At 38.1% G+C, this 26,677-nt stretch overlaps 1 protein-coding gene across 2 annotated transcripts in view; it reads right to left on the minus strand.

Annotated features, from left to right (window-relative positions):
• Rab7 (RAS oncogene family member Rab7) overlaps positions 1 to 25,472 on the minus strand; it is a 41,564-nt gene extending 16,092 nt beyond the window's left edge. The window contains exon 1 of one of the 2 annotated variants that reach the window (XM_089096909.1): positions 25,397 to 25,472. Coding sequence is in view for 1 of the 2 variants with exons in the window: in XM_089096908.1 (XP_088953034.1) it covers positions 10,630 to 10,632 (3 nt within the window). In the remaining variant the exon portion in view is untranslated. Of the gene's footprint in view, positions 1 to 10,629; positions 10,652 to 25,396 lie in introns of those variants that run through there. The other variant, XM_089096908.1, reaches the window with a different exon arrangement.
• Between the last annotated feature and the right edge of the window lie 1,205 nt (positions 25,473 to 26,677).

The raw sequence follows: 26,677 nt of genomic DNA on the forward strand, positions 1-26,677 counted from the left end.
GATTTATCACCAGTGACTTTCCCGGCCAAATATTACTTTGTATACCATCATTCTTCACTGCTCTCTTGTTCATGAGTTTTCGGCTCTTTAGTTACTCTGCATCAAAACCAGACAGATGCAATATGCTATTGCAAATACACCAATTTACACAGTTTTTTATATGCTAACTAAAAAAGTATCGTCATTTTGACATGAGTATAAATCATTTCGAAAGCAGTTACCCAATCGCTATTTCTTACATTATTCGTAGTCAAGAATTTTATTTTCAAGTTGAATATAATTAAAGAACGTATTCACTACTATACAGCTTCAACCTTCTGTTGGATTTTGAAATTGACAGCCTACATATTGTTTCTACAGCTGAATTGTAAGTTTTCAGATTTTTTTTTGCTGTTTTTAGGTAAGTCTTTTTCAATTTTTAATACTAAATTATTTAAAACCTTATAGAAAATACAATATTGTTTCTGTAAACTTTTTATCCCCCCCCCCCCCCAAAAAAAACAGCCTTCGGTTAAGACAAATTTAGCTATAACCTAAGCTATGTACAAGGTTGGGGAATTAAAGATTGAACCGGAAATTACCCCAAAAATATGATTCATAAATAAGTTTTAAATTATTGCTTATAGGGGAGGGGGATGGGGGCTATCATTTTTAAATGATAATAGCTTATTTTTTTTTATTGAAAGCAGGGATGCCAAAAAGATAATTATTTTTTCATTTAGAGTGGAGACAGAATAAAATGATATCAAATTCCCTGGGAAACCATTGAAATATTTTGATAGACCCAGGGCCCCCCATTAGGACTTGTTCATTGTCTCGAGTATTTTGCGATTTCTCATAGGGTACTGGCCTTATTTGGCTTTTGTGTGTGCTCCCTTTTAATTCGTTTCTTTGGATCTTATGGAATGCCATGGCGTATCTATCACTCAATTTTCCAATAATTTGAGGTATATCTGAATAATTTCGACATTTTTGTTGTTGTCTTTGTACCCCTTTGCTCATACCCTCAATTTTTTTTTCAAGGAACACTAAGCTGTTTTACGTTATTTTGCGTGTTTGTTTGAACCATATAGTGACATTGTTAATTATTAAGCAAATTATTTTTCTAATGAAAGCTGAGACAGTATCCTATCATGGTGGTATCCAGAGGGGGGGGAAGGTAGGGAGGTATTATATTTAAATGATAATAACTCGAAATTTTATTTATTGAAAGCAGGGATCCCAAAAAGTTAATTTTTTTTTTAATTTAAAGCAGAGACGGCATTCTATCAAGGTGGTATCCAGAGGGGGGGGGGGTATTGAGCTATCATATTTAAATGATAATACCTCGATTTTTTTTTAAAGCAGGGGTGCCAATAAGTTAATTATTTTTTTTTTATTTAAAGCTGCGATAGTAACTTATCAAGATATGAACCAGAAGGGGGGCATAGGGATTTATTATATTTAAATTATAGTGCCTTGATTTTTTTTTATTGAAAGAAGGGATACCAAAAAGATCAAAAGTTAAAAAAATTGACAAGATTTTCGTGAGCTATACTTGATACAGCACTTGCATGGTTTTATCGTCCAAAGGGAAAGGGACATATGCGTCCAATCCGTTTTTTTTCCTATTTATAAAACTGGTTTACTTTGAAAACATTCATTCATATGTACCAGGCAGATTCACACTAAAACGAATTGGTGTGACGAAAGCGATATCGACATCCCCACCTAACGTTGCGCTCGAGTAACAATGGCGCCCTCGGTCCAGTGCCTAAGTTACATTAAAAGGCGAGGTCATAATAAAAGCTTTCAATTTGGGAGGTTCAAGGAGAAGTCTTTGGCAGTCTTATGACCTCAGGCTACTAGATTTTGCAACGTTCTTATGTATCTACCGTGGTTTAGAAAATACGATCACCCCACAAATGATTACCAAAACTATGCACAAATGTAACATTTGGAATATTATAACACTTTTTTCAAAGCTTTGAAAAAAAGCAAAAAAGTCTAAATACCCCTAACTACGCTTGAAAGCTATTTCAAAAAGAATCTCTTTGGAGATTCCATGGAAATGACCATAGCAGAAGCTTTGAGCCTGGGTGGGAATCAAAGAGGAGTCTAAGTATTTTGACCACAGGTGACTTATTGCTGCGACTTTCTTAAATTTGGTAATTCTTGTGAGCATTTGGAAATCAAAGCTTGAACTCAATAACTGATACTAAGTGTCCTAACATTTTGGTTGGATTAAAAGTGACGAACTAGGATGAACATTTCAATATCTTCCTGGAGCTACTTCAGTCGGCATATTATTTCATTTAATTACACTTAAAACGGACAAGCTTTTCATTTTTTACCTAAGAAATTAGCTGGCACTTCATTTTTCTTCATAGCGAATAAACTATTAAGTGTTTTTTGTGTCATTGTAATTGAAGTGTTCTCATGTGAAGTGTTCATCATGCATTTTTCAATTTGATAAATTTACTCCTTTTATATGCAGTTTATAATTTGACTGATATTAGGTATTTATCAGTTTATAATTTGGAATGAATCCTCAAAAGAAAAAATGAATGATATCCAAAAGACCAGCCAAAAGCAATAAAAAAGCAGCAGCTCAACCTTAACCTACATGACAAATATTCTATAAAGAAACCGAAAAAAACTTTAAAATGCATTTTTTTAAATTGCAATTAAAAACCAGTTTTAAATACAAGAAGGCTTCTTAGGAATCCAAAAGAGCAAAAAAACAAAAAAAAAACAATCAATATCAAAGTCGCCCATTTCAAATGTTTTAAATGTGACAAAACGGATATAGGCAAAAGGCATTATGAAAAAATTAAGCTTCTAAGTTCAAAGTTACATTCAAAGTTTTTACCCAGATTACTGAAGAAATTTTGTGATACGGTATTTGAAGTTTTATATGCAGTAATGCTCGATGAAAAAAACTACTAATTTTGATAATTATTAATGTTAAGAATACATAGCTAATAGATATTTCAACTACTCGTATTATGCAAGGGTTCTGAAACGCCACATCCATTTCGTTTCTACCAGATTTCTACTTCTCTTGATGAATAACGAAGAAGACCAGTTTCCAGCCAGCAACTTGTGAATTTTTGAACTCATGAATAGGTTCAAATCTGTTGTAAATTGAAGCTGTGATTTGAGAAAGACTGATGAAAACATTAATGCTTGCGGTCAACATTGATTGTGCTGGCTGCGCGCCGGCAGCGCGCCACCCACATCTTACCGGCGGCGCGCTGCCGGTAGCGCGGTGCGGCGTGCTGTTTTTTGCCCCGCCGCCGCCGGTCTTCCCTCATTAGCGCGGCGCCGGGGTCTTCTAATTCTAGCAGCGATTTCCCAACAGTTTAAGGAAACATACCTAACTTCATATCCTAAATAGATCCATCTTATGGCCTCCAAATTTTATATGCAGATTCAAAAATATCAAGATATAAAATATCAAAATATCAGTATCAATATTATACTTCAAAATATTAAGACATTTGCTAATCAAATTTCCCCCTTAGGCCCCAAGGCCCTTAGGCCCAATACGAGGAAACTCGCCTCATCTAAATTCGTCAAACTGTTCTACACGAATAAATACGCAACACTGAAATTATTGCGCACAGCGGGCACGAGATATTTTAAAAAGCTTGGCGCAGTCAAAGGGTTAAAAGAAAGGCTGGCACCGCTTGCTTATAGCCCCAAAAATAAAATCCTATCTACACACATGCTCAAAGTCACCTGACTCAACTAGACTTTTCTTTATTTTTGTCTTTAGAACTGGTCAAAGAAGCCTAATCAATGTAACAGTGCGTCCAAAACACACTTTAATGTCTAGTTTTCATGGGGAAAGAAGTATATTTTTGAACAGCAGTACTAGAAACAATACGATTAATTCATTAAAAATTTTTTTTAGAACTTTTTAAAACTGAATGGGCAATAAGATTTTGAAAGTAATTAGCTTGCAAGGTTCATTACGAATAAGACAGAAACAAGCCTTTTTGCAGTAACCAGAAAGAACCTATTGAAGTTTTGTCAATTATTGACCTTTGAGGGGTAACCATATTAAATTAACCTTACAATTTTTTAATAAGCCATTTATGACATTAAAGTTGGAAAACTTAAACTATATAAATCTTCTCGGAATGCCAAAAATAACCACAATTAATTGTAATATGGACAATATTCAAGAACGATACAATTGAAAGAGACACAACAAGCGATCTAGCCATGTCTAGATTGCGCTATGTTCGTCTTACTCAGAACAAAAAAAAAAAAAAAAAAAAAAAAAAAAAAAGTTTTTCGAACTGAAAGTTAGGAGCAATATTAAAACTTACAACGAACAGAAATAATTACGTATACGAGGGGGATTGCCCCCTCCTCAACACCTCACTCTTTAAGCTAAAGTTTTTCGGCATTTAAAAAAAATTACTTATTGTTCTAATTAAACAACCCTTGTGTTTCAAGAGTCGTTTTAAAGAACTGGGAGAAAATTTAAACTTTAGCGTAAATAGAGAAGTGTTGAGGAGGGGGCAACCCCCGTCGTATACATAATAGTTTCTGTTCGTTGTAAGTTTTAATAATGCTCCTTACTTTCAGTTGAAAACAAAACTTTTTTTAATTTTAATTTCTGATCGTTTTTTAAATAACGACAGAAAATCTGGCTCCACCTCCACGGAAAAGTCCCCATCCCCACGGAAATATTAAGTGGACAACTCAGTCCTGGTGAAAATTTACCGAAGACAATTACCCTTAACACCTCCACGCGTAAAATTGAGTCAGAAAAGAGAAAGCAAGACACCCTAAAGAAATTCCACATAGGAATTCTTGCAAATTCCCCCAGTACACAATTTCCCCTGAAAAGTTATCCCCTCGAAAATTCTCTCTCCATGAAAAATTCTGGCTGCACCTCCACGGAAAAACCCCTTCCCACGGAAATATCCTCTGGACAATTCAATCCTGGTGAAAATTTACCCCGGACAATTACCCTTAACACGTCGACGCGTAACATTGAGTCAGAAAAGAGAAAGCAGTACATATAAAGAAATTTCGTATAGGAATTCTTGCCAATTCCCCCAGTACACAATTCCCTTTGAAAATTTCACCCCTCAAAATTCTCTCTCCATGAAAAATGCTCCCCCTGAAAAGTCTCCCCCCCCCCAAAAAAAAATCGTCCTTCCTTCCCCACCCGAAAATGTATGCATACTTCCCAAAATACTATAGGCTACGTAAACAATGGGCAAATTTTATAACTTAAAGACCCTTTTCCAGGGGCTTTCAGGGGTCATGTTGTCTCCAAAGACATAGTTATTAGGCCTTTTAACTATTCTGAACAAAATAGCAATCTCAGAATTTTGATCGGACGACTTTGGGAGAAAAGTGGCGTGGGAGGGGACCTATTTGCCCTCAATTTTTTGGTCACTTAAAAAGGGCACTGCAACTTTTAATTTCCGCCAGAATGAGGCCTCTCCCTATTTTCCTGCCCCCCCGGGTCAATACAATAACCCCTAAAGATTTGCTCCTTACTTACAGTTCGTTACCACGAACTGTTTGATTAGACTTTTTACCTAGATATAAGGTTTTTGGTAGAGGACGAATAATTAAACAGTTGTGTAAATTTCCGCATAAAAAATAGCGCACTGACCCTTATTAGGGTAGGGTCCAAAGGATTTTGCCGAACTTCCCACGACGGTCCCTAAAAAACTGTTAAAACAAATGGAAACATACTTTTGACCTTCTAAAATTACGGTAGGATATTCTATCCCAAGTCATAAGAAGGTTTGTGACATACCAGTAAAAAGAGGGACACAAAGAAAATTTTTGCTTCTGAGAACCGTCTAAGACTCTCAGTCTCTCACTCAACTGAATTGTACTTAAAAACTAACAATGCACACCAATTACGTATGTACAAATAGAGCTCTTAAAAATATTATTTGTCTTTAAACTAATCAAAGAATCATACATTAGCAAAACAAAACTGACCAACAGGATGGTTTAACCTTAAAAAACAGGCCGTTGGTAGTAACCTACAATCAATCTGCATTCAATTATTACAAATCCTAGCCTATTTGAATAATAAGCCGAATTTCAGAAATTGGCCTGATGGTCTTCCTGACCTAGATTCTATTCAAACAGATCAGCTCTAATATTATTTTACTTTTTGTAGCATTTGACATCAAATTCAGTAAGCGATAGGCACAGTATAAGTATATATGAATAGTAGCAAAAAATATGTTCTAAAAGGACACGATACGATTTTTACATACTTGATCGGGACACAAGCTATGTAGCTCTCCCTGGCAGACTGTAGAATTCCACAGGTTACAGTCTTGGGTTAATGGGGCGATAATTTCGAGCCATGAAGGGTCCCATCTGCGACCATATCTCAGGAATCCGTCAATCGGCTCGAGGTCTGATTTGACATTGTTGAGCCAAGTTGTGGCTTGTCCACCATGTCGTTTCTTCCAATCAAGTGCTGAATCACAGCATAGGCTTTTGACTTGTAAAAGTCTCGGCTGGTCTTCGGCAAACATGACCAAACCAGGACAAGCGGCGGCGTCGAATGATAGTTGTGATATCGTACTTCTGGTCACGTCGTTGGCGGATGATCGTATTTGGGATTCGGTCGCTGAGACATAACCCCAGTATGCTCCTAAGGCATCTGTGTTCAAGTGTTGAGGGCGTGTGCCTCGGTGACTTTTAAGGGCCACGTCTCGCAGCCGTAAGACCGATCGGACTAGGGCATCGTAAATACGGATTTCCTTCCTTTTCCATAGAGGCTTCCATAGCTGTGCAAAGACAGCAGAAGCTGATGCAATGCGGCATTGGATTTCTTTGCTACATCCGCCATTGATGTCAATGTACGATCTGATATACTTCAATTTATTGGCAACTTTAATCAGCCTTTGGTTAAGGGTTATAGGGGTAGAGTTTATATCCAGGGCATTAGACATAACTTTAGTCCTGTGAATATTAATCTTGAACCCCACTGGGGCAGCAACTTCAGAGACTTTCAGAAGCATTTTCTGGACTTCGCCAACGGATTTGCTAAGGAAAGCAACATCATCGGCATAATCCAGGTCGGTGGTACCGAAATCAGGGCTAACCTTGACTCCTTCAAAGTTTAGCATTGCTTTTTCATTACCCAATCGACGACAAACTTTAATAGTTCGGGAGACAGTACACACCCTTGCCTCACACCGAAGTCGATATCAAATAGTAGGGAAAGTTCTCCGTTGACCTGGATGCCGGCTCGTATGCGTTGATAGAAAGCCTGAATGAGTCGCATGATCTTAGATGGGACACAGTCCTTTTCCATCACCATTCAAATTCCTCCCCAGATGACTGAATCGAAGGCCGTAATGAAGTCAATGAAGACAGCGACGACGATTTTTTGATCCTTAGCTGTGCGCTCAAAAATCTGTCTCAGGGTGAAAAGTTGGTCAATACAGCCCGTGCCGGCTCGGAAACCAGATTGTCTGGGAAGGATTCTTTCGTTGCAGACTTTGCGGAATCGGTTAAGTAGAACCACTGCAAAGATATTTGCCGCAAAGCTCATTAGTGAGATCCCTCTGTAATATTTGAATTCTGTACAGTTACCTTTCCTAAAGACTGGCAGTATAACTAAGTCTTTCTATTCATGGCGGAACCATTCCTGAAACCACACTGAGCAGAAAAGCTTCTGTAGTTTCTCAGCGAGACCAGGAATAGCTTTGTAGACTTCTTCCGGGATAGAATCTGGCGCCTTGAGATTCCTCAGCGACTTGACTGCCTCTTTGATCTCTTGTATTGAGGGGGGGGGAACATTGACGTTGCTGTATGTGGCTTGTTGACTCAGTGGTACTGAGTCAAGGTTAGGGTTGCTTGGCTGGAGTGCAGTGGCACTATTATTGGGAGGTGTTTGAGTGGAAGGGATGTTGTGATTGGGGTTCAGCAGCTTCTGGAAGTGGCGCTGGCATCTTGCAATTATGTCAACTTTTCTCGACAGAAGCGTTCCATCTTCACCTCTCACTCCAGTTGAGATCTTTTTAATTTTCCCAGTTACTTCTTTCAGTAGTTAATAAAGATTTCTGGTATCTGAATGACTAGCAGCCTTCTGCATATCTGCTGCCACGTGGTCCCAGTAGCGTTGTCTGTCTTGGCGAGCAGATTTATGGCATTCTTTTCTCAGTGTTTTGAACACTGTGGACTTGGTATTTCCGATATGTTCTTTCTGGTTGCCAGTTTGTTCTGGTGCCTTGTATTATACCCTGTTCGTGCCGGTTCAGGGAGCAAGCCTTGATGCTTGCTCAAGTCCAAAAGCTTCTGTCCAAATGCCATTGTAAGTTGGCGTCGCCTGGCATCAAGTCTTTCTAAGCCTAAGATTTTAAGGCTATCATCGTAATTCGTGACCTAATTTTACACGGGTAGCTCGTTTCTGCACATTCTCAAGGTGACTTCTTTGCTCTTTAATTAGCCCCGGATGCCACACAGGACAAACATAGTCTAAAATACTCAGAATGTACAGTTTATAAAAATTCAACAGTGAAAAACGACTAAAATCGAATCGGCGAATTGTAACTAGATTACGCAACGCTATATTCGCCTTCTTAGTACTATTATTGACATGATCCATCCATAACATTTTTGAGTTAAAAGTCACACCTAAAATTTTCATGTTATTTACAATTGGCACATTTCTATCACTTTGACTAGGAACTTCATTTTTCAAAAACGAGACTCTCATAAGTTCTGACCTTTTCCTATTAATTGAAAGCCATTTTTCTTCGCAGTCAGCCTCCAAACGGCGAACTATGCCATCCGTACTAATCATAGATCCTAGATTCTGAAGCATCAGCAGTGATAAATCATCTGCAAACTTGGCTCTGTTTTCATGCCAATCATAGCGCGTTGACTGGGAAGTTCTCAGTACATCACAGCACATGTAATGCGGTAAATATTTGTCATTGCACGTGCGCGAAGAGGCGAAGTCATGAAGTGAAACCTAGACTGATAAGTGTCAAAAATCTTTAATGGAGAGTATAGGACTTCTCACTACTGTTCATATATACTTATACTGTGGTGATAGGCATGGGTCCAGGAATTTATTTTGAAGTTTAAGCATAACTTCAAAAGACGCTAGAAGAGTGCACGTTACAATAAACTAATATAGAAAAAAAATTAAAATTTTGCTGGTATGAATCCCCATTGCAGCACTAGTGCAGGTTCAGTTAGAAAAAGACATTATACGCTTAACCCATAGTTGCAGACATGCATCCACGTACCCAGAAGATGGAGTCTGGTCCAACTTTCCCATCGAGATCACAGGGGTTAATTTAAGAATTGTCATTAAATATGCCTGTTTTAATAAATCACTGCCCCACCAAGATGCATTCCCACAAAGATGCTTGTCCACCTGTCCAAACCCTAGGGAGAGGATGTAAAGTCAAATATGGATCCCACCTGGTAGGAAGTAAGCGGGGGCAAGACCGTATCCAGGGGTACTGGATTTGGACCCTCCCCCAAAATCTTTGCCCGACTCGTAAAAACGTTACAAAATGCATATACATTTTTTTGATGTGTTTTTAAAATTCTTTTTAGCCCCCCCCCCCAACGAAATTCTGGATACATCCTTGGATGGAGGCATAGTGTTAGGGACCTTCAAACGCGCCCACCCTTCAAAAATGTCATTACTTTCACGATTCTTGGCATACTTTCTTAAAATTGTCAAGTCATTCGCCCGTCTTTCAAATCCCCCCCCCGCCTCCCCCAACAAAAAATTGTTGCATACATGCTTTCAACTGGGTACAGACTTATCAGATCCTAGGAGGCGGAGGATAAGCAAACCTTCATAAAACCATTTAGCTTAAAGAACTTCTTTCCGCGGGATTTAATCATTATCATTGGAAATGCCTTCTCATGTTATAATATTTGGTTATTACTATCACTAGGCCTACTGCTTGTTACAACACAACTTGAATCCCATAGATTGAATGTCAGATTAAAATAATATATTTAATTTATTTCAATCAGAGAAATCTTCCCCCAGGATAAAGCAACCTTCATTACTTTATCTTACCGTACTGTATATTCAGCCTACCTTGTGATGGTTTGAAGCCTTCCAGAGACATGGTATGGTATATGACTTTTGTGGCGTATTTCTATCTAGGCAGCCAAAAAAATAAAAAAATACTAGCTTGTACAGAGGCATATATATTCATCAGTTCATTCCCCCTATTTAAAAAAAAACAAATTGAGCCAGTAAAATGCGACAAGAAGCACAACCATTTTACTGGCTCATTTTTTTTTTACCGACTGGTTAAAACCATTAGGGGGGGGGGAATCAAATCGAGACTCGGTTAGAGGGTTTGATGGAATGGTAAAACAACTCTTATTTGAGGTAATTTCTGTTCGTTTTAAAATTTTACTTGATTACTGTGTTATGGGAGTAACACTTCGGTTTTCTCTAGTATATTTTACCTATGCTTCCAATTTAGGTTTGTTGTTAAAAAGTGGTAATTCTCAAACCTCGGTAGTTTCGTATAGCAAGTGTGGACCTTTGGCCTGGGGTTCGGCACTGTTCTACCATTTTTTCTACCATTTTCTGTTCTTATTTTCTTTTTTTTTAGAAAATTGAAAAGCAGCAAACATGTCACCGTTTTTTAGTACCATTTCTCTTCCGTTTTTGCCATTTCTGTTTTTCTTAAACACCTTTTTCTTCATTTTCCACGTTTTGATTGCAAATGGCTTCATAGATTCTAGCAACTTTGATTGGATTTGCGATACTTGCCATCTATGGAATAGTTCTGTCCTTACGTGTTCTGAAGAAAAGGTTTGCCACTGTGGAAATTAATCATACATTAAATTCGTGTTATCATTGAAGAAACTGAAGCAGTCTAACTGGATTTGCACCTTTTGGTTAGTTTTCGTAAGTAGATAATTACCTGACCTGGCTGCTCTTATCAACAAGATTGAATTTTCTGTTTGAAGAAAGGAGCAGACTAAACATGTAAACAATATGCCCTTCACCATGAGGCTATAAAATTTCAAATAGATATGATGAACTAGGGCTGATGAATGAACTCACTTAAAACAGCCCGGAAGAAAATATGAATAAATATTCTTTACCCTGCACAAGTCATATACTTTAGTAAATATGCTAATCAGAGCAGCCTTTTTCCGGTGGTCTAATTAGCCCAATCAGGAGCACTGACTTAGATGGCGTCTCATTTATTATGCAAAAGTAACACTTTCCTTCTGTCTCATTTGAGCAGTAGATCTATTTCATAAGGTTTCAATTTTATAATTCAAAGATTGTAAAAGTTCAAAAATTCTAATTGATTGTAGATGATGATATTGAAGAAACTGGATATACTGACTACCATAATGACGATGATAGTAGCTCGGAATTAAATGATCCAGACCTTGAAAGTGATAGTGAGAACTCAGTGCCAAGATAAAAAGGCGTTTCTAGAGAAGTATTTATACTGGAAGCAGTACTGGTAAAAATTCAAAAGCTTTTTAGAATCCTGAAAGCGTCTTTCAAATCCCACAACTTTGATGAAGCTATCTGCAACACATAAAATCTCAGTCCCTCCATCACAAAAGACATGAATGCTCAATGGAACAGCATTCTTACCATGACAGAAATGTATTGTGGCAGTAAAAAGCCACCATGCATTTGGTTTCTTCAACCGAAACCTTTGTGACACTAAGATCAGAGAGCTTGAACTTCACAGCAATGAGTGGTCTGTTGTGGAAGCTGTCATAGAGGTCCTTCAGCCGTTCAAAAAGGCAACAGTGATAACTAGTGGGCATAATTACGTTTCAGCGAGCAAAGTTGTGCTGATAATTAAAGGACTTCAGTTGTTTTGTCAGACTCCAGATACTAGTACTATGCCTGTGTCATTCAATGGTCAGAAAGAATTAATAGCTGTTCAGCTAAGGAGATATTTTTCAGCCAGTCCCAAGTTTGGTATGCTACTCTTCACAAGAGCTGGTTTTTAGGACCCTGCAATTTACGAAAAAACGAGCAATATAGACAGAGATTCAGCTCGTCAATCCATCCCCTAACTTCTCCAGCAGTTCATTTCCGAGCTGAGAAGTACAAAAGAACTCGTTCAAATCCAATTGAACTCTGGAGCTTTCCCAATTGATGTTGCTCCTGTCAAGGCAGTGACTAACCAAAATGCATCACCAACTCCAGATAAAGAAGACACCTTGTTTGCTAAGTATTTCTACACAACTGGACTTCAGATGAACCCTTCAAGTCAAAATGCTAACAAGATAAGCACTACCCATTTCGCAGCAAATATTATCAATGCAAACGAGGAGAGAGCTCCAGTCTTCTTGAGTAAAAGACAAGGATCAGAAAAAAAAATTCTGATTTGTTACAACTCTAAATAGATTTCTGTTTTTTTTCTCTGTCCCTGTTCCGCTTTTTTGCCGTTTTTGTTTTAGCAAAAACAGAAACAGAGCCAACCCCAACTTTGGCAACATAAATGAATATAATATTCCATTTTGGATGTGTATAAGTCTTGCCTGGTTCCATACAGGGGCATCATTTCACAGAAATCAGAGTTGGAGGGGGGGGGGTATTTTTCAAAATCTAGACATGGGCAGCTTTGTTGATTTCATCAATGAAAATGCCTAACAGCGCCATTTTTCAATGAAAATAGCCAAAAAAATATTTTTCGATGTTTGGGAAGCGCGGGCAAGTGCCCCCTCCCTCCATTGACGCCACTGGGTTCTAAACGATTGTTTTTGCTTCTCTTACAGCCTGAGTAAAAGGGCTAATCCTAAGATCCTAAAAAGGGCTTATCCCAGAGTTGCCTCTCAATCACTTGGACTATCTTTCTTAGATTTTTCTACAATTGGCCATGTCTTGATCCCTACTGCAAAACACTTTATTTTAATTCAGTCAGTCTGAGTGTACAGTGAGCTGAAGTAGGGTTTTATAATCTATATCAGAGATGGAATACCTGATATTGTTCTGCTAAATGTTCACTTTGTGTGTTTTCTTGTAATAACATATAGAAGAACTTAAAACGGTCTCAAAAAGAAGCATTTCCCACAAGCTCTGAAGCATTGTTATCTGTTATATTCTCTGAGGCCAATCTGACTCTTATACATAATAATTGTAGATGGTAATAAGCTTACCTAAGCTATGGATGTCATGTCTTGATTTTGTTTAAACAATAATTTTGACAAGACCTGTGCCTGTTGTCAAGGCCGTACCCAGGATTTTTTTTGGAGGGGGTTTTACTCAAAGATTTTTTTTCGGGGGGGGGGGGGTCCACAAAAACTTCAAAAAACGTATACAATTTTTTTTTATATCCATTTTTGTTAGGTTTTTACCAGTCAAACAAACATTTCGGGGGGGGGGGTCAAAACCCCCTACCCCCCCCCCCTCTGGGTACAGCCTTGCCTGTTGTCATCAGGTTCAAATTCAAAAATCCTAAGTATTTTTGAATTTGAACCTGATGACAACAGGCACAGTTCCCATCAAAACTATTGTTTAAACAAAATCAAGACCTGACTTCCATAGCTTAGGTAAGTTTATTACCATCTACCATTACTGTTGTTATCTGTCATTATAAGCCATTTTTGTTTATGATTAAATACAAAAAACAAGTTTTTTCAACTGAAAGTAAGGAGCAACATTAAAACTTAAAACGAACAGAAATTATTCCGTATAAGAGGGAGGTTGCCCCCACCTTACCACCTTGCTCTTCACGCTAAGGTTTTAGAGCACTTTAATGTTGCTCCTTACTTTCAGTTGAAAAAAACTGTCTTTTATTTAATTTCTAATCGTTTTTTTTAACGCTAGGATATCTGGCTCAACTTCCACGGAAAAATCTCCCTCCCCATGGAAATATCTTCTAAACAATTCAATCCTGGCAAAGATTTACCTTGGACAATTACCACACGTAAAATTGAATTGGTAAAGAGAAAGCAAGACATACAAAGAAATTTTGTATAGGAATTCTGGCAAATTTCCCCTGAAAAGTTCACCTGCTGGAAACTTCCTTCTCCATTGAAAATTTCACAGCAGAAAATTCATCCTCCCATCCCTACTCTAAAAATGTATGCATCCTTCCCCATAACAAATACTATACATAAACAACTAGCAAATTTACAAGTTAAAAACCTTTCCCCAAGGGTTGAGGGGGTTCATGTTATCTCTAACGACATAGTTATTGGGCCTTTCAACTATGCTGGACAAAATAGCTATCTCAAAATTTTTAAATTTTTACGATTTTGAGGACAAAGGGGCATGGGAGGGGGCCTACTTGCCCTCCAATTTTTTTGGTCACTTAAAAATGGCACTAGAACATTTCATTTCCATTAGAATGAGCCCTCCCCGATGTTCTAGACACACTGGGTTGATATGATCACCCCTGAAAAAAAAAACACATCCATGATCTTTCTTCTGGCAAAAATTACACAATTCCACAGTTTTACAAATAGGAGCTTGAAACCTCAACACTATGGTTCTTTGATATGCTGAATTTGATAGTGTGATTTTCTTTAAAATCCTATGATTTCTAGGGGTTCATATTCCCTGTTTTTAAAATAAGGCAAATTTTCTCAGGCATGTAACTTTTGATGGGTAAGACTAAACTTAATGAAACTTATATATTTGAAATAAGCATAACAAGCCAATTCCTTTGATATATCTATTGGTATCCAAATTTCGTTTTTTTTTAAGTTTTGGTTACTATTGAACCAGGTTGCTCCTTACTTACAATTTGTTACCACAAACTGTTTGATATTAGTTAAGATTGTTATTTCATTTTTGTTTGTTTTTGAAAGGGTACAGTTAGGGTCATCAATTTTGGGAGGGGGAATTTGCCCCCATAAATTTTGAAAAATACCCTTTTTGAAAAATTTTCATTTTTCATTGAGAAAATTGAAAAAAGCCCTCCCCCTAGATATGAAAAATATATTTGCCCATTCCCCTATATTTTCGTGAACTGATACCACTCGGTGCTCAACTCTTACTATCAACTTCTAAGTGGAAAAGTAGGTTTTTATCTTGTTTCAGTCAAAATTGTGCTAAATTACCTAAATTGTGGTTGCAAGGTGGACACCTGACCCCCACCTCCATCAAGAAGAATTTGGCTTACACAACTGCACAGCATTTGGATAATTGAATATACCAAAGTAATCAAAATTAAAAAGCATAAAATACACAGATTCATTGAGAAGCAGACTTTGGACTTGGGCCTAGCAATGTGGTCACAATAACAAATATATATAAGGATACTGTAGACTGCATAATGAAATTCTTTTTTCTTCTTTTGCTGTTATGATTCTCATAGATAGGGCAGACACAAATAAACTCAAACTTATGGCCTAGTTTAAATTTAGCAATTTTAAGGAGAAAATCACTAGGATTCAAAATTTTTCACCATTTACTCCTGCCCTACTATGCTACCTGTTCAGTTTTGCCTCTCACTCAGACTATCTGTCTTGGCTTTTTCTCCAATTAATCAAAAAAACTTTTCGCACAAAATAATTTTTTCAAAAAAAAAGTAAACAACTCCATTAAACCAAAAATGAACAAAAATAGAATCAAATAATTTACCAAGCATACAACTACCACAAATCAGTATCAATAAATAAATGAACCCAAAACAAACAGAAATTAATCTGAGTAGGGTTCTAAACCCTATGCTTTTAAAAGCCAGAATATAATTTGTACTTTACTTAAAAAATTAAAATGAATTTACTGAAAAAAATGTCCATTGTCAGTTTAATATACATATGCTGATATTTATTCCTACAAATCTTAATTAATTTTTGATTTCTTAAAGTTACAAAAGTGAAAACATTTAAAAGAATTTTTTTCAGTAGCCTAAAGTACAAATTATATTCTGGCTTTTAGAAAGCATAGGGTTTAGAACCCTTTCAATTTCCAAACATATGAGCCCTTTTTGAAGTTTCTACAGCAAAACTTTCTATAAAAACATTATACGCCCCTAGGGCATAACTTACAACCCTTGCCCTGAGGGCTCTAAAGGGGTTATCATCCTCAAAGACCTAATTTCCAGAATTTTCAACTACATTCAACAAAATGGATATCTCAAAATTTTGATTGGATGTGTTTGGGAAAATGGTGGGTGTGGAAGGGGTGTTAGTTGCCTTCCAATCACTTTTGACTATTAAAAAGGGCACTAGCGATTTCAATTTCCAATCAAATAAGCCTTTTTTGAAGTTTCTACACAAAACTTTCTATAAAAACCTTATATGCCCCCAGGGCATAACTTACAACCCTTGCCCTGAGGGCTGTGGGAGGTTGTCATCCTCAAAGACCTAATTTTCAGAAATTTCAACTACATTGATCAACATGGCTATCTCATAAATTTTGATTGGATGTGTTTGGGGAACAGGTGGGTGTGAGAGGGGGGTTAGTTGCCCTCCAATCACTTATGACTATTAAAAAGGGCAATAATCCTTTGAATTTCCAATCAAATGAGCCCTTTTTCAAGTTTCTATAGCAAAACTTTCAATAAAAACATTATATACCCCAAGGGCATACCTTACAACCTTAGCCCTGGGGGGCTCTGGGGGGAGTGCCATCATCAAAGAACAAATTTCCAGAACTTTCAACTATGTTGAACAAAATGGCTATCTGAAAATTTTGACTGGATGTGTTTGGGGAAATGGTGGGCGTGAGAGGTGGGTTAGTTACCCTCCAATCACTTTTGACTATTAAAAAGGGCACTAGCCCTCTCAATTTCCAATCAAATGGGCTCCTTTTGAAGTTTCTACGACAATTCTATCTATAAAAACCTTATATGCTTCCAGGGCATAACTTACAACCTTTGCCCTGGGGGCTCTGGGGGGTTTGTCATCCTCAAATACATACTTTTCAGAATTTTTAACTACGTTGAACAAAATGGCTATCTCAAAACTTTGATTGAATGTGTTTGGGGAAATGGTGGGCGTGAGAGAGGGGTTAGTTGCTCTCCATTTGCTTTCAACTATTAAAAAGGGCACTAGCCCTTTCAATTTCCAATCAAATGAGCCCTTTTTAAATTTCTACAACAAAACTTTCTATAAAAACCTTATATACCCCCAGGGCATAACTTACAACCCTTGCCCTGAGGGCTCTAAGGGGGTTATCATCCTCAAAGACCTAATTTCCAGAATTTTCAACTGAATTGAACAAAATGAATATATCAAAATTTGATTGGATGTGTTTGGGGAAATGGTGGGTGTGGAAGGGGTGTTAGTTGCCTTCCAATCACTTTCGACCATTAAAAAGCGCACTATCCAATTCAATTTTCAGTCGAATGAGCCCTTTTTCAAGTTTCTACGACAAAGCTGTCAATAAAAACCTTATATGCCCCCAGGACATAACTTATAACCCTGGCCCTGAAGACTATGGGGGGAGTCTCCTGCTCAAATATCTAATTTCCAGAACTTTCAACTGCCTTGAACAAAATGGATGTATTTAAATTTGGATTGGATGTGTTTGGGGAAATGGTGGGCTTGAGGGGGGGGGGTAGTTACCCTTCAATGACTTTTGACTATTAAAACGGGCACTAGCCCTTTCAATTTCCAATCGAATGAGCCATTTTTGAAGTTTCTACAACAGTGCCATCTATAAAAACCTTATATGCCCCCAGGGCACATCTTACAGCCCTTACCCTGACGGCTATGAGGGGATTGTAATCCTCAAAGACCTAATTTCCAAAACTTTTAACTATGTTGAACAAAATGCCTATTTAAAAATGGGCATGAGAGGGGGTTAGTTGCCCTCAAATCACTTTTGACTATTAAAAAGGGCACTAGCCCTTTGAATTTCCAATCAAATGAGCCCTTTTTCAAGTTTCTACAACAAAGCTTTCAATAAAAACCATATATGCCCCTAGGGCATAACTTACAACCCTTGCCCTGGGGGCTGTGGGGGGGGGGATGTCATCCTCAAAGATAGAGTTTCTGGACCTTTCAACTACTTTGAACAAAATGGATATCTCAAAATTTTGATTGGGTGTGTTGGGATAAATTATGGGTGTGGAAGGGGTGTTTGTTGCCTTCCAATCACAGGGTACTAGCCATTTCAATTTCCAATCAACTGAGCCCTTTTTGAAGTCCCTACAACAACACTTCTATAAAAAACCATATATGCCCCTAGGGCATAACTTACAACCCTTGCCCTGGGGGATGCGGGGGGGGGGTGTCATCTTCAAAGACCTAATTTCCAGAACTTTCACCTATGTTAAACAAAATGCCTATCTAAAAATTTTGATTGGATGTGTTTTGGGAAAAGATGGACATGAAAGGGGGGTTAGTTGCCTGCCAATCACTTGACTGTTAAAAAGGGCACTAGCCCTTTGAATTTCCAATCAAATGAGCCTTTTTTGAAGTTTCTACAACAAAGCTATCTATAAAACAAATCCTTATATGCCCCCAGGGCATAATGTACAACCCTTGTCCTGAGGGCTTTGAGGGGAGCATCCTCCTCAAAAACATAATTTCTATCTGGAAATCAACTATGCTGAACAAAATGGCTATTTCAAAAGTTTGATTGGATGTGTTTGGGGAAATGGTGGGTGTGAAAGGGATGTTAGTTGCCTTCCAATCATTTTCAACTATTAAAAAGGGCACTAGCCATTCCAATTTCCAATCAAATGAGCCCTTTTCAAAGTTCTATGACAACTCCTTTGATACAAAGTGCCCTGGCCAAAACAAGAAAATAAATAATACATTGTGCCAACATTGTTCTTTACTTAGGCAGCGCTATTGTACTGCCTACAATAAGACATTGATGCCAGCAACTTGATTTTAATTCAAAAATTTGCAACAACTCTAAAGATTTTACAACAAGACTGTAAAAAAAAAACCTGTCTCAATTGCAAAAAACATGGCTTACAGCAGTGACATCAGCTGGGGGGCATTGGCCCCCTTGTTTCCCCTCTCTAGATTTCCAAAAATATATCTTTTTTGGTATTTCCATTGAATTTGTTTTATACTCTCTTTGACAATACAAAAATTAAAAAGCATCAAAATCACCTCCTCCCCTTATTTCCATGAATTGACACCACTGGCTCACAGTCTATTCGTCTTGGACTGTGTTCCAAGCTGTTCCAGAGATATTTCAAATATGACATTTTGATAACCTGGATGCACCTAATGTCTTTTGGTTTAGTTCAACATCCCCTCAACATTTTCTAAAATATTACCTTAATACCCTTAGCCTTTTTGGACACACCAAGGATCAAATGTTCCCCCTTTCCCAATAATAAATCCAATGTGTAAAAACAGGGAAATTGCATAATTTACAACCCTTGCCCCAGGGCTGGAGGGGGGGGGGGCATGTCATCTCAAGTGGCATAGTTATTGAAAGCAAAATTATTGGATCAAAATTTTGATCAATGTTGAGGGGGGTGGGATCTTAAAATGACAAGAGTTCCTTCCAATCACTTTTGACTATCCAAATGGGCACTAAAACTTTTAATTTCTAATCAAAAGAGCCCTCTCTGAAGTTTCTAAAACTGCCCCTTCCATAGGAAGTGGTTCTGGGGAAAAAGTTAAATAAATAATACATTGAAAACTTCTTCTCATTAATGCTTACTCCATTTTTTTTTTGTTTAAAATAAATAAATACAATGAAATCATTCTTGAGGAGCTTCAAACTCTTTTTAAAAATTCTTACAAACTTTTTTTGTTTTCAAAGCAACATTTTACTATTAACTACCTTAATTTGCACTTTGGAGCAAAATTAAGGTCCATATTGGATCTGTTGTGCTCTGGGTCAATGATGGCAAAATTTTGTCACTGTGTTAGGGCCCAGTAACATGCCATAAGAGAGGTCTGCTGGAGAGATGCAATTTAAGCCCAAAGCAGCATCAGCAGCTCCTAGCAAGACACACATTATGATGAAAATGGCATCAGTTGGTAGTTGAGTGGGACAGACAGTCCCACTCATATTTCCATGGCTTGTCATTCCATTCCTCGTCCAGTCTGGACTTGAAGGACGCAGCCATAGGTGCAGTCGCCGTTTCAACTTAAAGGCTATTCCAATCGTTGACAACACCCTCGGAGAAGAAGTGTTGCCGCGTTCGTGTATTGACAGAACGTTTTGACAGCTTTTGCGAGTGTCCTCTTGTATGGTGCTGACTTGAATGTTAGGTAAAAAGGGGGTTATTTGGTTGTGCGTTATACTTGTAGGTCAGCACCATATAACCACAGCAGCATCTGAAGACAAGTGTTGGCAGCTGCATGCATTCCAGTCTCTTGTTGTATGGCAGATCTTGTAGACCAGCTATGCACTTTGTGGCACACCTCTGAACTCCTTCAATTAGACTGGTATCATTCTTATAGGAAGGGGAGGTGAGACATGTACCAAAATCCAAAACAGGCCTAACTATAGCCTTAGAAAGACTGTATGGGAGCGGCTGGTTATGGTGCGTTTGAGGAGACCAAGGCTTGAATTTGCTTTTGAAACTGCTTGTTGCCAGTGGCTGTGGAACTTCAATCGTTCATCTATCAGCAGTCCTAGATCTCTTTCTTTGGGACTTATCTTTAGTACTAAGTCACCCAGTGAATTTGGATCAGACATGTTGTACTGGTGATGGGGGTTGCTGCTTCCAAAGTGAAGGACACTGCACTTCGATGTGTTGAATTCAAGTAGCCAATCTTGTGCCCATGTTTGGATTTTATGAAGGTCACACTGCAGACTTTGTTGATTTGCAGGCCCAAACAGCTTGGAGTCATTGGCATAGAGAGTGATGTTGTTTTCTGTTCCGTTCATCATATCGTTGATGTATACAAGGAATAGGGTAGGGCCCAAAACAGTACCTTGGGGGGCTCCACTTACAACATCACATGGTTCAGAGAAAACCTTGTCACCATTAGCTGTGAAAAATCAAACCTTCTGAGTCCAACCAGTCAGAAAGTGCATGACCCAATCAATCATGTCTGCATGGGTACCTGCTGCTAAAAGTTTCAATCTGAGATGGTTGTGTGGTACCTTGTTGAAAGCCTTGGCTAGGTCCAGTAAAATCAGGTCCACAGGGATTCCTTTCTCCAGGTGATCTGTTATAATGCTGTATGTCTCATGGAGATTGGTCTCAACCAATTTTCCTGGCTGAAAGCCATACTGGTTGGGGGGAAGTATATCATTGGTATGGAGATGTGTCAGAATCTCACCATTCATAATCTGCTCAAAAGTTTTTGCCACTGCTGAGGTCAGACTGATGGGTCTGTAGTTTTTGGCTTTGGTGCAGTCACCTTTCTTGAGTATTGGGGTGACATGGGTCAGTTTCTAGTTTATGGGTACCTTTTTTGAGTCAAGCAACAGTTGGAATATATTGCATAGTGGTTGTGCAGTTTCTTTGGCAAGCTCCTTCAATAGTCTTGGGTGCAAGTTATCAGGACCAGTGGACTTGTTGAGGTCTAGTGCTTCAAGTCACTTTTGGACAATGGGGGGGGGGGGGAGTGGAATAGGTGGCATGGGGTTGGGGATGTAGTATGATGGGCTATGAGGAAGAGGGCCATCTGGTTCATTTGTGAAAGCTGGAGCAAACTGCCTGTTGAGGAGTTTGGCAATGTCCTTCAAGTTGGTCACTTCCTTGCTATCATCCATACTGAGTGCTTTTACTGACCATCTGCTATGGTCCTTACTAGATATGTATTTCCAGAACTTCTTTGGGTTATTCTTACTATCATCAGGTAGCTTGGACTTGCAACTTGCATAAAGTTGTTTAGTTAGGCTTCTTAGTTTGTTTTGAGCTTTTGCAAAGTTTTGGTAGTGTTCTTCTTTCCCTCCTTTATTGTACTTTCTCCAGTACTGCCTGCTCCTGTTTCTTTCCTTGCATATCCTGGGGGTCATGAAAGGCAGTGTTTTGGGCATTGGCGTGAGTTTTACTGATGTGTGCTTTTTTTGAAGTGTAAGTAGCTTGTCCATTAGGTAAGCCCATTGTTGGTCAATGTCCCCTTGAAGTAAAAGTGACCAAACTATGCCTTCCAGCTCTTTTCTGATTGCCCTGTAATATACATAAGTTTTCTTTATGTAATCATTTTTTACCTTATGAAATGACAGATTCACTTCTAGGATTAAATGATTGCTCTTTCCTAGAGGGGGTAAGTAATTATGTTCTGAAGCTGGTCTTTATCCCACAAGAACACTAGGTCCAGTAGAGTTGGTCTCTGGAAAAGTCAGCCTCTAGTAGCTTGTTTGATAATCTGGTAGAGATTAAGGTTGTGAAGGCAATCTCTGAATAGATTCTAGATTCATGCTTCTATTTGTAAGTACAGGTATATATGGGTATCCCTCTTTCCATGAGGTCAGGGAAGTTAAAATCTCCAGCTATAAGTAGGTTCCCCATGTAATTCATAGTTTCTTTATGCAGCATAGTTGCTATTGTCCACTCAGTTTCTTGGCAATCTGAGGCAGATTGGCTTCTATAAATACAGCCTACTCTGGTTATTACTCCACTGCTCTCATCACACAGGTCAAACCATACAGATTCAACAAATTGTTAGTTACCTGGGAGACATAATGACCATATACTATAACATGTCTTGAATAGCACTAACACACCACACTTGCATTCTGAAGACTGTAGGTTAGACACAACACCATACCCTGGAATCATGGGAATCTTCAAGCCTGTTGCTACTAGACTTGGGACAAACCTCAGTCAAATAGGACCAGATCATAATTTTTGGAATAAATCACAAATTTCAGCTCATTCAATTTGTTAGGAAGTTGGTCAACTTTAGTAATTAGAGCAGAAAAATCTGGACTTACTCGTTTTTGGTGTTGCTTACTCTGGTTGTTGGTCCTGTTGCTCAGCTGACCCAAGTCCTCATCTGTTCTGCTTAAAGTGGTTGCTGGCACTTTCAAGTTAGCAGGGTAGTAGCTTCCAGAGCTTGTTTCACTTTCCAATGAGCTGTCACTAGTCATGGATGAGAGTCTTTCCATAGAAATAGCACTAACATGTTTAGTAACACATATATTTACACAGTCCACAGCTTGGAGTTCTACATCAGCATTGGGGTCAGAGGAGGGTCTTCTCCACTTTCCAAGTTTTTTGACACAATGTGGAAGTCACAGATTGCAGGGTTTTGACCACCAGCTATTCTGTCCTTAAGCTCTGCAACAAGTGCTTTATACTCATATCTCTCTCAATCATGTTTTGATTGATCATGGCAGAACTGTACAGCTCCTTTCCTTGAGAAAGACTCTTTCAAGACTTGTTTTTTTATCTGAAAGGATGACACAGTAAACAAAAGGGGTGGTGCTGTATTCCAGGTCAGATTGCTAGCCTGTACATTCTGCTTTAGGTATGGACGTTGGTTATGGGACTGCAATTGAATCCATACTTGGTTGATAAAAACTACTTGAGAGCACTAGTGTCATCAATGGAAGCATCAATACCATATGTAGCAATGTTGTTTTTTCATGACTCTTGGCCTTTTTCAGCACAGATGATCTGTCATACTTTGGATTCTAACAACTGCTGAAAGTTAGCACTAAGTGTTTGGACTTCTGCTTGCACAATTTGCTTTGTTTCATCTGTGCTACATTTCAAGTATAGGGCTACTTCCATACTATTCACTTTGTCTTTTATAGAACCTTGCTCAGCTCTAAGTGCACTTTCCGTTTGTGCAATGGTATTGGAGAGACTACTCTGAAGGTTTCCTATTGCTTTTGTGATCACTGAAGTAATATCTTGGATAGCAGCTGCTGGTTGGGGGGGGGGATAATGGGTTTAGGGGTGGTCTCATTTGATTTACACCAAGCACAGTCCCATTTGAAACCGTTTTTCTCCTGCATTTTCACAAGAAGTTCATACTCTGCATCAGATATTTTCAGGCAGTCACAACACATCCATTTCCTACAACCATCACAAAGTAATGCTTTACAGTCGTCTTCTAGGTCTAAAGTACATAACAGGCATCTGTCCACATTTTTTCTGGGGGCTCTCTCTGGGATGTTTTGGTGGCATTTTGGGCACAAAGTGTTCCAGGATTTTTTTTAGAAGAAAAATTAGGATTTTATTTTTGAGTTGGTGGCAACCCGGACAGTAGCCAAACATGGTTTTTAAAAACCAGGCTATCACAAGGATAATTTCCAAGGTTAATATCTCAGGATAGAATAATGTTCATGAAATTCAGTCCCTTTCTTCAGATAGAGGATTTTCTTCTGATTAATTTGGTACAGGTAGTCAAATGTTTGAAATTATCTCACTGAGTCTAGTTTAATTTTGATAGTTTGTTCACTGGTATTTCATTTCACTGTGATTGAATTGCATCACCATCATCAACTGATGGTGACAAAAATATGGATCAAGACTGACAAAATAATAAGTTCCACTCCTGAATCAACTACAAATGGCAATTTTCTCTCCCTAGGTAGTTTTTATAAGCATATTTTAGAATTTTTGTTTACTATGGGCTGTTTTTAGCATTCTAGGGGCCCAAAATGGAATTTGCTTAAGATCAATTGCCAAATTTGGAAAGAGTATAAAATATCCTAGCCAAAGTAGCCTACTAGGATAGTTGATTTATCTTGTTTGGCTGAAAAATATCCTAGCCTCATGGGATTGGCTAGGCTAGCCAATGATATATTGTTTGTAACCAAAATTAAATGAAATATCTAGCCTAGATGTGTTTGTCATAGCTATGAATATTCAAGAAAACAAGAACAGCCTAAGCTAATTTGTATGAACGTAAATAGCCTAGCCTATGGGTTATATATTTACCAGTATGCCTACATTTGGCCCATTAGAGGAGTGAGGGTGGGATTGTATAGCCTAGTTCTAATATTTTTGAAAAGCATTAAATGACAAAATAAAATAGTGCACTTTAAAACGTTATAAATTGGGATGGAGCAAAGTTGTGAAGCTGAAAACAATTTTATTGTACTTCATTTAAGCAGAAAATCTATTTTGCAAGATTTCACTTTTATAACACACAGATTTTTAAAGGTCATAAAGGGCCAGACCTTCTAGAGGGAGAGGGAGTGGAGGTATGTACTTCAAAATACCTTCCTGGGCCATACTTTAGCATATAGACCCATCCCTTAAAGTTTCATTTTCCTAACCTAACCCCTTTCCGAAATAGCTAAAGTAGAATTTTACCCATTTTTCTTCTACCTGATATCCATCTTAGCCTATAACCAAAATTTACCCCCCCCCCACCGAGTGCTTAGACTTTGGAAATATTTCTGTAAGTTTCATTCAGCTAAATCATTAACTTTCGAATGTATAAAAAAATAACAGACCAATAGTTTCCCCAGAAACATTATTTATAGCCTAGCCAATTTACCTTGTTTGGCTGAAAAACATCCCAGTCCTAAGGGCTTAGCTGGCCTATGATGTTATTTTTAAGCAAACTAAATGACATATGTATACGTTTTATCCTTGCTATGAATAGGCTATTCAAAAAAACTAGAATAGCCCAAGTAATATTTTACCTTTCAGTATAAAGATATTCACAAATCACCTACTTCGTACTTTGGAACGTTTTCTGCGGTGCTATCAATATGGTTGCCGCTTTCTGAGATTATGCCAGTCCAACTAGCAAATTTGTGAAAAGCCAAATTACAAATAAAATTCGTCCAAAAAAAACAAACTTAAAAGGATTTTGACTTTATTTAACATACATAAAAAAAAACACTAACCCCCAACAGAAAGCAGAGCTCGTAAGGTTGGGTGTGTAAATAATGGGACATACACAAAACAAAACTTCTCGGCATAATAATAATTGTAGCAAAATTAACAGTGTTCACAAGCATGTCTAGCTAGAATTCAATGTCTAGGCAACGACCGTTCACAAGAAGTAAAATTCGGTGTTAAAAAAGACTGGGCACACGTACCTGATTTTGGGAATTGATTTCCAAATCAGCGCCAATTTTAAAAGAAATCGGCGTCGATTTGAGCTTGAAAAACTTTCCAGTTTTCGGCGCCAATTTACAAAATCAGCGCCGATTTTCACCATGATCATCATAAAAATAGGGATATAAATAAATAGTCAGCCAGAGATGTCTGTGGTGAAAGACCCCGATACTTAGCTGATAACTAAACTGAGAATTAAGCTGATATCAATCATGCAACTTTTAATAAACTACAGTCGACTGTTCTTCTTCTTAAAAAAAAGCACCTGGAATCCTAAACGGGCTCCTTTAGGCTTCTAATTGCACTTTTCTTCTTCTTCGTTAGAAATCACTTGGACTCCATCATTTGGTGTCTTTCTGCCTTCCAAGCTGGTGGATTCTCCTCCATATCATTAAATTTATATTCTTCCAAGGGGGGAGAAAGCTAAATTGGCTTTTTCTTTAGGACCAAACAAGGGAAGCGTAGGGTCCTGCTACAATTTCCCCGCAATTTAAGAGTAAACCCTGCAGGTAACTCTACGGCTCTTGCGACAGGACCCTCCCTTTCTTCTGCTTGTCGACCCCTCTTCTTTAAAGTTACAATACTTCGGAAGATGTTATTGTAACTAAATGAACAGAACATCTAAATTCATTAACACATCAATTGCTTCTCTGTAAAACTTCTTTTCAATGGAGGCTGGCAAGCGAGCATCCACAATCAGGTTAATATCTAGTGGAAGTTTAAAATTTTGGGATAGGGTATGCAGTTTATAAAATCCAGGAGTACTTGCAGTGCATTCAAAGAGAAGGTGTTGCAAAGTTTCTTTAGTCAGGTTGCAGAGTCTACAATTTGGATCACTATACCGCTTCCATCTGAATTCT

Source organism: Artemia sp. Qi Xiang Cuo, chromosome 11 (genome assembly GCF_049724085.1).
Source record: "Artemia sp. Qi Xiang Cuo chromosome 11, ASM4972408v1, whole genome shotgun sequence".
Lineage (NCBI taxonomy): Eukaryota > Metazoa > Arthropoda > Branchiopoda > Anostraca > Artemiidae > Artemia > Artemia sp. Qi Xiang Cuo.